We start from the raw sequence: 17,429 nt of genomic DNA, 5'->3' as shown, positions 1-17,429 counted from the left end.
AAAACTCATCTTCCTCATGGAACTAACGGACAGGTTATTTTCTTTTGCCTATTTTACTCTTGCTTGAGCTGGAAAGTTAAGTCTTTTTAAGTCTCACTTCATGGTGTACAGAATTCTGAGCTAGACAGAGCACTCCAGGTAGTCCCCGCACCTCCCAGCTAGCCATGTCTCACCAGCACTGCGCTCGGCGGCACTGCTCAGCGCACTTCTCAGTTCAGATCTTTACTGTGGCTGAAATGGCTGAAAATACACAAAACCCTACACCACCTTTAAAGTCTCAACATAACCTGGAAGCAATCCTTCAAAAAATGTGTTCTTAAGACAACTGAACCGCAGCGTGCCTTCATAAGGCAGCGTTTTCTATTGCCAAACTTCAAGACCCATCAGTCCAAGAGGAGGTCTGTGCTGCAGCACCAGTCGTGTCCTGCTCAGGAACACAGTCCCAGGGCTAACGTTGCAGTGGGAACCACCTCACAGCCGAACCCAAATTTCTGTGAAGAAGATACTTCTAGACTTAAGTTTTTTACACTGTGGTCAGGAGGCTCTAGGAGAAAAGGCAAGAAGAATTTCTGGTCTGTAAGCTGTAGCAGCCCACGCAGTCTCATCAATAAAATAAAGCTCATTTTAGAGATCCGCAGTAAGGAGGATGGAAACATTTAAACCTGAAGTTGCATTTGTATTAGCCCAGACTAGCAAACACCTTCCACTAGCACCAAGTGGCAATATTTTTGTTCCAGTAAACAAGTAAACAAGTCTGAAGCACGAACAGTATGTGCATCAAGGACACTTGTATCCAACACTTGCAAGCATGGCAACCCCCCAAGCAACACCAAGGACTGCATGGGCTGGGAAGAGTACATAGGGCAGTCGAGACAAAAAGCAGAGGACAGCGAAGTGCTAACAAATGGATGTCACCTGCTCACAACAGGAATCCCCCCCATCCCACTGGGCCATCCTTTGTTCCGTGGGGACAGGACACACAAAGGGGATGTGACGCTGTAGAAAAAGTTAGTTGAAACTTAGAGCCAAAAGCTTAAACATTAGTAACAGCTAGAACAGACAAACCCAGCATCTTAAATATTAATAGCTAAAGAGGACAAAGCCTATAGAGCATGGTATATGAGCTCTTAACAACTGTATTACAACACGCTGAATAGCTAATTACAGAATCGGCCGAAAACAACCTGGGAGGATGTGGCATCATGCAAGATGACCTCCTAGCAACCACATAGTAATGAAAAAGCAAACAAACCAATCCAATAAAACGCAAGACCCCAGACCTTATTATTACTATTGGTAGGAATTACCACATGAGGTGTGGGGAACCCAGGTTATAAATGTGTAATTGTCCGGGGGTTTCTTTGTTCGGGGTCCCTCTTTGGAGGCAGCCAGCTCAAGCTGTAGCACTATTAATAGAAAGTACTTTCATAAAGGAATCTTAATGCGGAAACCTAGAGCGGAACCCTGTTCTGGTGGCTGGCATGTATAATTTCCTTAACAGCAAATCTATGTACGGTATTTAGCATTTCTGGGGAGAAAGGGAGGAAATATAAGTAAAAGAGGAAAAAAGCACAAAAGCAACCACATAGGGAAAATGTTATATCTTCATGAGTAAAAGACCAAATGAAGGGTGACAAGGTACCATGGCTTTCTGTTTTTAAAAGAGTCAAATATTGAAGGCTTCAAAATATAAATGGTTAAACTGCAAAACTGTGGCTTTTATTTCCAAACATACAATAAATAGGTCCACCACAACTAGCCTCTAACTTCATTTTACATGGAAGGATTTTAAAATTAGTTTGTGCATATTTAAAAATTAAACTTCCCTTTGCACATAATTCCATACATAACCAAACTGCATTACATACCAGCTTATGGTCTTGGCACTGTGATGCAAGCAACCAATTAGAAACAGAGCTTTGTGGCAAGCACTTGAACAAAACCTGCATTTTCAGTTGTTGATAAAACATGTACTAATGATTTAATCTTTTTCTGTAGTATACAAAAAAACTTTAGCATGTAAATGCTGAAAAGCAAGTTGTCTTCTCTTATGTTCCTGTAGGGGCTGCAAGGTGACTAAGTGGATTTGTTAAGTGGTCACTATTTGCTACATGATACAATTTTCATACTAAAATATCTTTACTGCATAGTAACATTCCACATTTTCAAATGCAAAAAGACATCAGATGCAGTCTTATTTTATCCCTCTCACTGAATTTAAAGACATTTTTAACCACAACTCTGTTTCGTCACAGTGCAGAAGGCCCTTAATATTTCAAGGATTTATTCAGTCATATCTTTAATACAAAAGTAGAGGCTGAGGAAAAGCCAGAGTAGTCTATACACAATGCACAATCTGTGTACATTCTGAAGCTGTACCTCTTCAAGAACTATTTATACACTCTTCAAACAAATCCCTTTATCCAGCAATTCAAAATACTTTAGATCAGAAGTTTTATATTAGAATCAATACATTATATGCATATAAATACATTTATACCCTTCGGTTGCTAAACAACCCAGATGGCTGCAAGGATGTGACCTGAACTGGTTCTCCATTGGTTTGGGATACCAAATCGTATCGGCAGCTAACTGTTAACCAAAACAGTCACAGTAAAAAAAATGGAGATCTTTGCACAAGGCAGGTGTGCCACAGCATCAGTTAAGACTAGAAATACTAGGTGAACCCTGGCCCCTTCAATAGGGCGAGGATTTCAACTTCAGTGAGATGCAACACACTGGCAACATTTTTTTCCTCTGCCGATGCCCTGCTCATGAAGTCTCAGCAGAACAACAACAACAAAAAAAAAAAAAAAAAGAAGAAAAAAAAAAGTCCCCCCCACCCTCAAACAACAAACCAAAGCAAAGCTTTTACAACTGCCAGTTTTCTTACAAGACAGGTGCTGCAGCTTTCAAGAGCAAAGTAAAAGTCTTATAATTAAAAAACAAAAAAAACCCCAAACATTTAATGTGCAAGTGTGTAATTCAGAAGACAAGAGCAAGGATCAATATAAACCTCAGTTCAAGCTGAAACACAGTATCCAAACCGTCTTCTGGAAAAATAGTTCTCACTGCAAATCTCATCTTCAGTTAATGAGTGCGCTTATATATACTTACATACACACCTGCCATACGCGCGCACCCCCTGCTTCCCCAGCACGATCTGCAGCAGCAGCAGCAGCCACCGCGACGCTTCCAAAAGCCCACACGGGCCCCAGCCCCGCTGCGTCCCAGCAGCCAGAAGCCCTGAGCTCCCACAGCCACAGCTGCGCCACGGTTCTGAGTCATCCGCACCGACTCACCGCACACCCCTGAGGATCCCAGGAGCCTTCAGAGCAGTCAGCGCTGGTGTCACAAGAAGTGTTCTCAGCTTCGTTTCTTAAAAGGATACAGAAATGTTGACTCCTGGGAGTATCCTCCTCCAAAGGTGCTAGAAGTTTTAAGTTTGAAGCGTTTCTTTCCACAATGCCAGGTATACAAATGTGTATCTTTTTAAATAATATTGCACATAAAAATAATCTTAAAACTTTGTAGTGAAAGCAGGGTTGAAGGACAGTGTTTTCCAAAACAGATTAAAAAGCTACCTGTACACAGTAATTTTTAATTTAAAGAACGCCAAGATTATTCAAAATCTAAGCACATAATACTGACAGAAAAATGTTAAATTGCACAATCTACATATAAATTACATTTGTAAATACTTAAAACTTTTTAAACATTGAATACCCTTGATTTCACAAATCAGCTAGGTCACTGTCAAAGGATCAGCTTAATGAGTTAGAAGTATTTTCCCCCAGAAAAAAAAAAACAAACCAGAAACAAAAAGACCTGCAGTCTTAGACGAAGCACTGGAAAAAGAGTTAAAGCATTTCAGCTCAGAGGTAGTGCTAAACACATCCAACTAGAAGTCCATTATATTTGGACTATGATGAAATAACGTAGTAAAATGTAGAAAGACTATAAAATTTACAAAAATAAATAGTTCTGAATGCTTTAGAAAATGCAAGAGACTTCATTGATTAAGTGTCTTGATCTGCTTTTCTGACCAAAAGAAAGCAAAGTGTCTCATTTTTAAAATATACCCATCTCTAGTAATGTGTCTGCAATCCACGCAATCCAACTATGCAACTTGACATACGCCAACTTGGCTTAACTCTGATATTAAAAATAAAGTGGAGGCTTTGTAAAAGACCATCTCATATGAAATTTGTTTTGCATGTAAGTTCTTCTGACAAATTAAAAATTGCACATAAAAAAAGTTTATTGAAAGAGGCGTGAGGGGTGATAAGGGTATGTGCTTGTTGTTCCACATACACCCTGGAAGGAAAATGATGATTGCACAGTTCTGATAAATAAATATTTCTTTAAAAAAAAATAATCTGCCACTATTTTGGTTTTTAAGTTTTGGAATTATTTAGAAAATCCCACTATGGACAAATTACTTTTAGTTTGTGTTTTAAGGAATTCTTTACAGCTTTTCCAGTGGCTTGTATCCTGAAACCAAATGGAAGTGGCAGTTAGAAAGTATCTTTGGGTAAAACAAGTATCAGGATCCAACAAGAATTTCCATGATGTGGTCCAACTCACTCAGATCTGTTCTACATATCTGAATGTTGCTTGCTGAAGATGAATTACAAGATGGAAAGGTTTTCAATGGTTCTTCTGTAGCAAGAGATGGTGGTCTGGGCGGCATTAGTGGCGGGCAACAAAAGTCTGAATCATACATTGAAGTGTCAATATCTTCAAAAATGTCATCTATTGCCAAATCCTTCAAGTAACTAGTTGAATTTGAAATCTCAAAGGAACCAAACACACATTCAGCTCCCTTCAAATCCTGTCTATCATCTTCTAGTTTTAGACCAGTATTTTCTGAAAACTTTGGCTGGTCGTCTCCAGTAGGAACCAGACAAGTAGGCGGGCTTATATCTTCTACAAAGTCTAAATCCTTCAGAATGGATGAAATAGCAGATGACATATCATCATCTGAAACTATCAGCAGGCTATTTTCAATTGGGTCTTCTACAGACCGCAAGTCGCAACAGTTAGACTCCTGCTGACTAACACCTGAAGGCAACTGAAGAGAAATCCCAGATGACTCCACCCCTGTGTAGCTGTGAGAACTAGAAGCAATGCCAGGGCAGACATTAATTGGCTGCTGGTTACTCTCTTGTCTCATTTCCTCTTGAATTTGCCGTACTGTGTTGGCTATGAGGACAGAACGGTGCAAGTTCGGTTCCACCAGCATTTTGTATGTCTGTAACTTGGTGAGGCACATATTAAGCACCAGCTGCCTCTTAAGTGGGTATGGCAGATTTCGACTGGAATCAAAGGCACTCGAGAGACCAGCCATGTTCTCCTCATAGTCACTCAGCTTGCGTTTTAGACCTCTCCCCAACATGAACCTGAAAGAGAGATGTTAGGAATTAACCTTGGACAAGCCTATCGCTTCTTCTGCAAGATCTCAACAGACACTTTTTGAAAAGCCTGTAGCGTACAATGTATTGGTTAACTTAGACTCTTAATGCCACAGAACACTGAAAGACAGAGTAAAATCTTAGACCAGCTCTATTGTTTCACAACAATTTAGTCAAGGTCAGGTTGGTTGAGGTTGTGAGCAACCTGGTCTAGCGAAAGATGTCCCTCCCTGCCCATGGCATGGGAGCTGCAACTAGATGACCTCTAAGGCCACTTCCAACCCAAACCATCCTACAAGTATATGATTTTATTTCTTTTAAACAGAAAACACAAAAGAAATATAGTTTTTTTAAAAAAGCTATATACTTCTAAGGTTAGGTTTTAAGGTTTTCCTTTAATTCTACTATAAGAATACGAACTTAATTATTTAAAATCTGTAACAGGTAAGATTTTTAGATGCTTATCCATTTAAATTATATAGCATACAAACAAATAATTAATGAGAAATATCTGAATGTCCACATGAAATAAACTAGATGCTCATACCAAGGATTACAGTAACTATAGATTATTTCAACATTTTAATTTTAGCATTTGTTTCTAGGTACAGTAGATAAGATTGTAAAGCTAGTTTCAACACCCATTTTTATCTCATTAAGGTATTTTTAGTGTCTTGCTCAGTGTCTCTGAGAACCCTCTACAGAATTAATTTCTCTTCCTCTTTGGTGACTTAAAAGTTAATTTACTACAGCTGAACCATCCAGGCAAGACCAACACCATGCCCCCTTGCACAGGATCCTTATATCCATTCCACAGCTTAGTCGTTTAGCTAAAGAGTGGGAGGAAATTTGGCTGTGCCACAGAGCTCACAGAATGATGATCGGTGCTCATGGCTGCTGGTTCACAGGCTCCTACTGACTTAACGCTAAATGGATGCATCAGAGGGCTAGCAAACAGCATTTTAGAAGTGACCAATTCTGGTACATAGCTAAAAGAAAAGACATAGAATTTAGTTGCTTTCAGTCTGCTTTCCATGCTTTTGCACTATGATGGTAGAGCTAGAACACTGTGGTACAAAAACTGTATGCACACACTCCTAAAACATAGGCGATCCAAACAAACACATGCTTGGATATTTTGCAATTACCATTCAAAGTATTTTATTACGGACAACAAGCACTAGGCAACCACTTGTATAAACACAGAAAAGGAGTATACCATGCACAGGAAACCCTGACAAAGTCTCGATTACACACTTCTTGATGTGTCCATGGAATACAGGCACCTCACTCCCAAATAATTTAAAAAAATTAAGCAATCATAAATTAGACACCCAGTGGCAGATTACGGGCAGAACCTTCATACACAATGATCCAGACCCTGCACGCTGCAGAGGGCCTCCCAACTTCCTTTCATGTGAGCATGGGATACTGCCAGCAATACCTCAGCTGATTGCCGCAGCTGCCAGCTGCTAGCCGCCTGTTGCTAGACTTTTGGGGACAAGGAGAAGGCAGCAGGATAAAGCCTCTTTTACTTTTGGGATTTCTCCAGATTTGCAGGAAACACTACAGGGCTCCATGGCTACATCCATCTGCTTAGACAAGACTGTTGGAGAACTCAGCTCCTCTGGAGGAACAGAAAGTAAGCAAGCAGTGCATGCTTCTCAGAAAAGACACACAAGAAAAAACAGACAGTTGCTAGAGGAGTTTAAGACTTCTTGATCATGCCCACTTTATTTTTAGGGATGTATGTGGATGAAGTTAAATTTATCACAAGAATGTATTTTTACGTACAGGTAGTAGTTTGGTCTATACTTCAGTTTACTAACACGTTCACTATTAAAACAAAAAACTTTTACCACTTTGAATTTTACCAGTGCTGCATTTTTTAACTCGGGAAGTCTGGTTTACTCCAAAGTTTTCTGTTAAACTGCCACAGCACCAGCTGATTCTCTTTAAAAAACATAAGGTGTCTGGATGAGGTGCGCCTGTTCACCTAGGTGAACTTCCCACACTTACCACGTATTACTCCTCCATTCCAGCACCAGCAAATAGACCCAGACAGCACCAAGCACTCAGTTACAAACAAAACCAGAAGAAATCTGGATACAAAATTCAGGCACCAAATATAATAACAGAATATATTTGGTGGGGGGCAATGTGCGAGTGTGCACACATGCATGCCTGCATGGCATCCTCAGTCAAACTATCAACTGTCAGCAACCAGTAATTTCAGACACAATCTGTGGAAAAAAAAAATCACAATTATGCAGGACTTTTCAGCAGAACTGTTGCTAAGTATACTAACTCATATCATGAAGACAATTAGTGCCTGCAAATCATAGAAAACTCACAATAAAATTATTAACGCTCCATTTTAAATAGCGTTTAAATGTTGTGTACTACCTAAGGCATTACCCCATACCATTACTATAAGAATAAAAATACACATCCAAATGGCTATTTGTTCACGAAGCAACACTGTTCCCACGCACTGCAAACTAGTTTGCTTGGTTTTTTTCTCTCCAGTAATTAAAGCAGACCAAAATTCACACTCACAAGGGAACAAAATTAAGGCCATACAGGGGACAGTAATTCTGACATTTTATACATTCAGAATGCTTGGAGTTTTGGCAATTTACTGCTTTTAATATATTTTAAAATACATATTTACACTTTGTTAGACACACAGGAAACACTAGACATCTATTTGTATTATACAAACAATATTTATTTCCAACACCTCAAAATCATGTGCTACTATTTAAATTCTGTAAGCAAGCTTAAAGAGCAAGCCAACTATCATATGTGATACAGGGTTTCACAAAAACAACTTAAAATGAAATGTTTCATTTTTAAATTCATACAGTAGACTAATTAGACTAAATATTTCATGCTCATACATGCACCCTCCTTTTCATTCCTCAAATTTCCTTCCTAAAATTTGTCCCAGAGCATTCTAAAAATATATAACAAAGCTTGAGCATGACAGCACTCTGAACTATTAAAAATGAAGTGCAAGAAACATTATTTGCTCCAACTTCAAATGTTTCTATTTAAACTCCACACCCTCTTGATGTCAAAGATTATTTTCATTTGTTTAAATACACAAACGTAGTCCTATCTTATGCTTTATAAATTGTGGCTGTTTAGCACGATTTTTGCCTAACTGCAAGGATCCCCAAGACTCCCTCCAGGAACTAGATGACTTCAGAGGTTACATAAAAATTTGGAAAAGGCTTATGAAAACCAGAGTACCACGGGTACAGTGGATTTAAAAATGACTAGTGTCATGGTTGCTACAGGAGACATTAAATTTCAGTTCTTGTCAAACACACTCAGCTGCTGACCTACAAAAGATACAAAGCCCCTTTGTTACCAGCTAATCTACATTTTATCAGGCCTTTTGCTTTACTTTCTAACACAAGAATTTCTGGCAGGGTCATATCCTTAACAAACTATTCCATATTTTCTAAGTAACTTGTCCATTGTGTATTAACACACGCATTCTAAATCCCCAAATTCATACACCAAATGCTCTCTTTTGATAGCACTGCTTTGTAAAATAATGTCATCAACATCTTACATAATTATGCAGTGTTTGCCCCACTTCAATTTTTGGTACTAAGGAAAAGAAACCAAAGTTTACACAAAAATCCAAGCTACCAGGCCCTGACAATCCTGTATTACCAAGTGATTGCTGCACAGCTGTCAGTCCTTTCCATCAGCTGACGGTACAGCAGAGACAGTTCAAAGAGGTGCAAGTTGGGCATGCTAAAACAGGGTGCCTAGAAACTGCACTCTCCTTACTCCAGCTTAATTCCAGGAACCTACTCAGATCTCAAAAAATTGGATCAAGTAACAGGATTTTGGAACGTGCCAATCTGATAATTCTGTAATTTGTAAGTAAATAAACTGAACAAAAATTAAGTTTATGCCAAATTCAAATGTGAGGTCTACACATAGCTATTCAATAATAAAAGAAGCAAGCTGTAAGTCACCCTTCTCTTGAACTCCAAGAAGTCCAACAACAAAATTTTTCTTTTTATTGCAGATGCTCTATTTTAGAATCTTTTGCCATGAAAAATCCAAGAACAATGAGGAACATCACATCTCAATTTTTTTTCCGGCATTTTCTCATCCTCTCTCATTACAGTAATGCAAACTGAGCTGCAGGCCATTTATGGCAGGCTTTTTAAACTAAAATTATTTTGCAGATATAAAGAAAAGGAAGCAAAGCGAACTCCATGTTTACAAGTGCCAAACTCTCCATCCATGTGACTGAACTACAAAGGAGTCTGTGCACAGAAATTCTGCTCCCGACAGCATGTTCCTCAGCTCCTTCCAGTTCCAAGGAGGACATTTCATAGAAACTCCTCTGGGCTAAGACGGGAAGAAGCATCCATGGACTGCAATTCTACACCATACCAGGGTCTGAAAAAACTTGGGAGGGAAGAGGCACATCCCTGGTTGGCAAATTCACACAGAATACCAAACAGGCCTAGTCACAGTGTGCAGCTACTCAGAAGAAACATTCCAGGCTACCAAGAAAAATCCGCATCGCAATGCGTTGTGGACAATACAGGACTGGTGCCACCATTTCAGAGGGAAAACACAGCTCCATCTGTCACAGGGTCTGATAGTGCAGTGCAGCTGCCACTGCCGCATGGTTAGGAAGTACAGCTGGAAACAGTCACAAACAAGAATGCAGCATGTGAAAACCTTTGATTACTTCTATCTGGGCAAACCACTTGATTTCCTCTTCCACACCTTCCAAGAAAAGTTTTAGCAGCAAGTTAAACAATGTTTAAAACTTAGAACAGAACAGAGCTTTAACTTTCAGTAGAGAAAAGCTTCAAAAATAATGTGTATATAAAACATGAATGCCAGAGTTAGTATTGTCTGAACACGGAGTTTTCACACATAAACCAAGCACTACAGTCAACCACATGAGAGTTACTAATTTACCACGAAACAATATGATTAAATAGCAAAATTATCAATAAAGTACTTGGCCTGCACTATGCAGGTCAAAATCATTTAATTGATAGTGGTCCCTTTTGGTTTTTCTTCTTAGGATATTATTAAATTCAGACTGGCTTGATCCTTTCCATACAGCCACACTGTTGCATTTTTCAGCCTAACACTGTCTAAATGCGAAAAATTACTTTCTCTTGTAGGACAGAAAAATCATATTTGAATAGGTGAAAGCTGCCCATCCAGTATTCATTCAGTAATGCAACTTACATATTAAAATCAGAATTAGAGACTAGTTGCTATTGTAATTTGGGTAATTCCCTTTCAAAGTCTCCTTTGGCTCATAACTGTAGAAACCACGTAATAGTAAAACCAGACTGAAGTCTCTTCGGATTGTAAACTTGTGTTAGTGACTGACCAAAGCTGGCTGATAACCTGATTTCTTGCTCACCCCTCTTCCCTGGGCACACATTTCACAAGCACACATCTACCTGCAGGAAGTGCAAAGGAAGACAAACATCCCTATAATTATGGCTACTTCCCAGAATTATTTTATGTAAGCCACACTATTTTTAATGATAAATCCTTCTCCTACCCAACACACATTTTAGCTTAAAGCTATTAACGAAGTTGTGTTGCCTAAGTGGTGGACTAGGCTCTTGACTAGTATTCCATGTATAGGAAGCTGCACAAGGAAAAGGTAACGCTGAAGGTATGGGTAACACAGTATAAATCCTTTCCTCCGATCCGGACTTAACACTGAGCACGTAAATGTGACTTACGTAACACAGTAAGCTGTCAGACTACACAGAACAGTGTATCTGGTGTCTTTAGCAAGTGTTGGAGATCCCCGTAGCATCTTGGCTGTTAGCAAAAGTTAAGAGGAAGTGAAGGAAGGAGGATTAAACACCTTAGAAAACACTGAAGTAAAAACTAATTCAGACCTGAAGACACTGTAAAATACACAAAATTGTATTTAAGTCCATTGCCTCCCCACCCCCCACCAGCCCTGCCCCAGTTTAGCCAAGATGAGTAACTGCTGGAGAAGGCAGAAGTGACTAAAAGTGTGCATACGGGGAGGAGTGCAGTCCTACCAGCTTACTCCCATACCTAAAGTCCTATGTAACAACTTCTTTACAGGAATTAGAAATGGCCAGAAAATAGCTGCTCAAAAAAAGCATAAGTAATGTCGACTTTCTGGTCACCAAATCCTGACTTATTATACACCTAAGTCTGTTTCTACTAAAGCAACTGGAACACAGAACCAACATATGCTACTGTTCAGACTTAAAAAACAAACCAAACCAACCCCACACCCCAAAACCACAGAGAAAAAAACCCCACACCTATGGATGTGCCTAACATCCTTTCCCATATTTTGAAAATAAAGAGTAGGCTGAATAGTATTCATTAAGTAGAGGAAAGGAACGAGAGGAAGACTGAGTATAGTACACAATTAGTCTGGAATTCATAACCTTCCCGCTGTCACTTCACTATTTGTGGAAGTAGAGAATAAATATGTACCATAGACTAGTATTTTAGGAGCTGAAACGATGTTTACAAAGCACTTGGGAGTAAGTTTTAACTTGATTTAAAAGTTAGTTTGAATCCCACAAACACAACCTACTTATGTTACATCTAATGTTACCTAGTAAATTCCTGCACTTCAAGGACATCTTCCTAAGTTCCTTACTCCCATTTTACTTCAAAAAGCACTGTTAAGAGCTTTGCTTTACAGACTACCACAGCTAAGTTTCAGGGCACATTTCACACTGAAGAAGAAACTCTCTTTAGGATGCGTAGCTTCCACAAGCTACATCAAGTGGATCTGGGCTGTTTAAACCAGTAAATGGACCATATTGTCAGCAGCTGCTATTTATCACTACAGGCTAATATATATAGCTGCTGAGGCAGTACCAGTTTTAAGTAGAGAAAAACTTCCATCCTTAAAAGAGAGCAAACTAAACCACTGCCACTCTTCTCCTTCCTCTCCCCCTCTACACTTGTGTATTTAGTTCTGCATTTATAAATAAAGCTCACAGGTATGTATTTTTAATAAGAGTGTGTTTAACAGATTTTTTTCTCAGGAATTTTGGGTGGATATTTTTTTTTTAGCCCAAGAAGGGCTCAGAATCATTTAAACTAAGGGTCAACAGTAGCTCGGCAAAAGCTAACTAAGTTAGCTTAGTAACAGAGTTACTAAATCTAGAAACTCCCATAGTAAAACTAAACTGTAATTAAATGAGATTATAAAGGACTCCAAACAACAAGAACCAAACCACCACAGTTCCACAAAAATATCTCACTGGAGAGATAAATGATCATTAGAACTGCAAATGCGATGACATACCTCTTCACAGCTTGTTCTAATCAGCTGAACAGTTCTCAATTGGTTTTCTTTACGTATCTATGTACTTCAAATATAGATACTGGATGTATTCACCTACATAACACTGACATGTATTTTAAAGTTATAGTGATTTAAGTAAAGATCCATTAATAACAACAGTTATAGCCTATTAATTATATCAAATCAGCATGCCCATACTTTTAACAGAAAAAAATCAGACCATTAACAGTAAAAGCAATGAAGGGGAAAAAGGAAAAAAAAAAAAAAAAAAAAGAGCAGCTTTTCTCCTGATAGAGGACCGTGAATATACTCTAGGTCTCTGTATGGGATATTTAGGTAAATAAACTCCAATAACCAAATCAGAAATTGCTTTAAATTTTCTCTAACAGAGTGGCACACAACAGTTCTTCAGTATCCGAAGTACCTTCTCCTCACAAGACAGGACTGTAATACTCAATTTCAGCAGCTGAGCAGGGGCTCTCACTATAGAATTGAGGCTGTATTTAACAAATTTCCAAGAAATATGATCATATGGAAGTATTAAATTCTTTTGTTACATTATACAACTTCCTCATTATAAAAGAAAAAAAAAGTAATGCAAATTCAGACTAGTCAAACCAAAGACCTTATACTATCCCATGAGCCTAAAGCACTTTATATTATATATCACACCTGTTTTTAAAAATTGTTTTTTACTTTACAATTCTAGCCTGAAAAATAACATCTACAACTGATTATCAGAAGACATGCTATGCACATAAGATATGATTTCATAAAAACATACAATTAGTTACCCTTAGAAAACAGAAAGGAGTTCAGGCAGGAAGATTCCAGATTTTGCATAAAGTGTGGTCATCCAAGAGTCTTGAACTATGCAAGAGGCCAAGCCATCCACCGAGGTAGGACGATGTGACACTTGAGGGGAAAAACAAAACAAAAACAAAACCAGAGTATTTCATTACCATGTCATTTTTTTAAGTATTAAGCACACAATTCAATACAATTTTTTAAACTGATTGCGCTAAACCCTATTGAAACAGGAAAACTGAGTAAGAAAAACTGAAGTTCATGAATACACTGAAATAAGAGGAGGACCTGAGAACTTCAGCTATGAACACATAAAACATGGAAATCATCTTCTACAAATGAACGCTACAGAATAGAACACTGATCCTTTAAGTGTTAGGCTTTAGGAGGAGAACTTGCATTGATACTTCTCCAGGTTACTGAACACCAGTTTACAGTCTTAATAGTTTCAGAAAAGACAAAACCATGAACTGTACAGAAGTAAATTTCAGAATTATCCCAACATTTACAGGCTGCAAAAGGAGTTAGGATTTTTATTAAATTCCCCAACTTTCCTCATTTTCAGCATACACAAAACCAGTATGAGAAGACAGATGGCAGGATGTCCTGTGATTGCATGTAACGTAGCATCATTTTCATCAAAACTGTGATAAAGCAACACCTGCAGTTTGGCTAGAGAACACATGGATTAAATCATGGATTAGATCAAGGCACTGGAAACTTGTGGGAAATGTGAAAAGGCTGAAGTGACAATAAACTATGGACTAAGCTAGATGATAAGGAGGGAACTGCTCGATCCATGCTCTTAAGGTCTCAACACCACCTGAAGAATCAGTTTCTTAATTCCAAGAATTAAAAGCCCTTATACATGCCAACAGTCTCCCATACAGATTATATTTAACATGTTTGTTTGTGCACAGTACATGTGTGCACACACAGACACCTGTCCCCCAACTACAGCAAACCAACTGCTTCACAAATTTACCATGAGAACATGAATCAGTACTTATCCAGATACTACACAGTCCTTCACGATCAAGGGTTCATATGGCACTTTACAAATCTTAATACATGGTGCAAGGCAGTCTTACATTTAGACAGACAGACAAGTACAGGAATAAAGTTCATCTTACATAGCAACTAATAGCCTGATGCTAGCAAAGGGCTACTCTGTTTACAGAACCTTGGAACTGTAAAGATGCAGTAAAACAGCAGCATCTGTGACCTAAGAACACCAAATCTAACCCACAGCAACGAACACATTATTATCTCCCTCCTCATTCTAGAAGCTGACTTCTTTCCCATCCTAAAGAGATCCAGGCTATTTGTAAATAAAAACACCAGAACAAACAGACAAATGAAAATTCATAACCTATTTGCTTTGAAACAGTGGCACTTCAGAAGGTCACTACTGAGGTTTAATAAAGTGTACCTGTTAGGTCACTGCAGAGGTGCACATTCATTGCATTTTCTATACAATTAAAAGAAACAAACAGATGTTTTACAATGTGAAGTCTTTTTAGCATTAAAGTATCCTAAAATCTAACAAGCATGCTAAAAGTTGAAAAGTTTCAGACTTCAGCACCTTTGTTTAAAAAAAAAAGTAGCTAAAAACCTCTGCTAAAAAATTAATACTGTTAATTGTATTTTAGAAGTCCAACCTTTTCCTAGAAGGTGCTTAAGTCCAGGAAGTTACCAGATTTAATTCCTTTATTATACAATTTAAAGGACTCCAGCAAAATTAACTGCTGAAGTTACGATTTTTGCCCTAAATGATTTCACACGCTGGGACAAGCGTCAAGAAGAAGCAGAGGTAAAGGTTACTAGGCTTAGGTTTTTACAATGTGTTAAAAACCCCGAAACCATAGAAGACACACAGTAGCTGTAAATCACCATGAATTACACGTCCAGTAGATTATTTTTGCTTTCACTGTTTTCCCTTGCAGTCTCCTAGTACCTGTTCACGGGTCACTTTAGAAATTTGAGATTATAGCATTCATTTAAACATCAACGGTATTTTCCATATCACAGTTAACTGCGTTAATCAAAAAACCTCAGATGAATCAGAAACAAAGCACAAAACTCCTGCACAGGGGCTCCTACCTATGTTTTTGGAAATTAACCGTTCCAACACAGTTTGGAAAATTCCAGGCCTATCTAGGGGAGGATTATTAAACGCGTCTATTAGCGAGATGAATTTCCGACATGCATAAAAGAGACCAAGCTTACGCTCCTCCACTCTCACCCACCGACTTGTAATTCGGACTCACACACACGTTTCTCGAGTGAAACAAAACCTGGTATTAAAAACGTAACTGCAACAAACACACAAGTCGCAACTACCAGGAGGCAGCGATCAGGAGGGCCGGAATGAAAAGGCTGGCGACGGAGAGAGAGCCACTTCCCTGCCCGCAGCCGCCCCTGCGAGCGCACCGGCCCCGCCGCAGCCCCGGGAGCTGCCACCATTTGGCCTTTGTGGCAGGCGCCGGGCTGGTACTTCCTGCAGCGGCCGCCCGCGCCCCCCCCGCCGCGGGCAGCGGTAACCGGAGACAACCCCGGGCTTCCGAGCCGCGAAAAGTTCGCACTCCACCCCCTCCCGCCGCCCGGCTCGCCGAGACCCCGGCCGAGCTAATTATAACTGCGCGAACAACTTCCACCGCGGTCCCCGCGCCCGCCGGCCTCCCCGCCCGCGGCCGCGCCCCCCCCCCCCGCACCCAGCCCCAACTCCACAGGGCCCGCCGCGTCCACCCCCCCCGCTCCCGCCGGCCCCCCCACCTGTCCCCGCTCCCGCCGGCCCCCCGCCCTCACCTCGCCCGGCCTCCGCGCCCTGCCCCCAAGGCCGGCCCCCCCCCCCCCCCCCCCCCCGGACTTCCCGCTGTCCCCCCGCCCTGACCAGCCGTTTCTCCGCGGCCGTTACCGCCCCCCCCACACCGCCCCCGGCACCGTGCCGTCTCCCTGCCCCCAGGCTCGCCGGCCCCACGCCCGCGGAGGAGGGAGGCTGCCCTCCCGCCCCCTGCCCCCTCGCGGTGCCTCCCTCAGACACCGCCCGGCCCCAGCCCGGCCTGACCCTGCCCGGCTCCCCACCTGGGAGCGGAAGAACCCCCGCCGCTCCTTCGCAGCCTGCCGTGCCGTCCCTAGCCAGCCGGCCGGGCTCCCTTCGGCGGGGCTGGGACTCCGACCGGGAGGAGGAGGTGGAGGCGAGTACCACCCCCGCCGGGCCCCGGCAGCCTCCGCTCCGCCCTTCCCTCCGCCCGCGGCGCCCACAGCGGCGGCGGGGGTGGGGAGGAGGGGGGCGCTGCGTGCACCGCGCCCGCCAGCTGGCCGCTTTCCCATTGGCCAGTGGCCCTTTCAACCTGCCCAGCAACCATTTTCTCACTGGCCGGCGAGCCGGGGGGGTTGGACTCCGACTGGCCCCGCGGCAGCGTCCAATGAGAAATCTGGGCGAGCCAAGGTAGGCGGTGCCGCGCGCCGGTTTTACCCAATCAGAAGACGGGCGCCGCCGAGTCCCCCGTCCCCCCGGCGCGGCGCTCCGGGAGACGGCCCCGCCCGCGCGGAGCGGGTGCCGCTGACGAGGGGCGGGGGGGGGGGGGGGGAAGGGCGGAGCGTGCGGGCAGGCACGAGGCGGCGCGAGGCGCGGCCGCACGCGCCGCTGCCCGCGGGCAGGTCCGGCCCCACCCGCCGCCGGCGGGGTCCGCAGCCGCGGTGGGCGCCCCCCCCCCCCCCGCCCCGCCGTAGGCGCTACTGCCCGCACGTCGGGGTTCGAACCCACCCGCGGCGACACCGGCTGGCCCCGCGCTCCACACCCCCGTTATTTTTCGGCTTAAACTGGCAGCCAGCCGCTGACCGAGAGGGCCATGCTTCGGGGGGAGGCACCGGCGGGG

General features: G+C 42.0%; 1 protein-coding gene across 4 annotated transcripts; it reads right to left on the bottom strand.

The window, feature by feature from the left end:
- Positions 1-1,692: 1,692 nt before the first annotated feature.
- Positions 1,693-16,809, bottom strand: LOC101921554 (SERTA domain-containing protein 2-like). 4 transcript variants are annotated; one of them, XM_055803377.1, is made up of 3 exons: positions 16,633-16,809; positions 13,526-13,656; positions 1,693-5,402 (listed from the first exon to the last, which is right to left on the bottom strand). In XM_055803377.1, the coding sequence occupies exon 3, from the start codon at positions 5,396-5,398 to the stop codon at positions 4,547-4,549; it is 852 nt and encodes a 283-aa protein (XP_055659352.1). In that variant the 5' UTR covers positions 5,399-5,402; positions 13,526-13,656; positions 16,633-16,809; the 3' UTR covers positions 1,693-4,546. The 4 variants fall into 4 exon arrangements, with proteins under 4 accessions (XP_055659352.1, XP_055659329.1, XP_027636753.1 ...); XM_055803354.1 differs by having other exon boundaries at positions 13,536-13,656; positions 16,633-16,807; XM_027780952.2 differs by lacking the exon at positions 16,633-16,809 and adding an exon at positions 14,981-16,202 and having other exon boundaries at positions 13,536-13,656.
- Positions 16,810-17,429: the final 620 nt, after the last annotated feature.

This window comes from Falco peregrinus, chromosome 1 (genome assembly GCF_023634155.1).
Source record: "Falco peregrinus isolate bFalPer1 chromosome 1, bFalPer1.pri, whole genome shotgun sequence".
NCBI classification, from domain to species: domain Eukaryota; kingdom Metazoa; phylum Chordata; class Aves; order Falconiformes; family Falconidae; genus Falco; species Falco peregrinus.
This window is presented reverse-complemented; position numbering and strand designations above follow the sequence as displayed.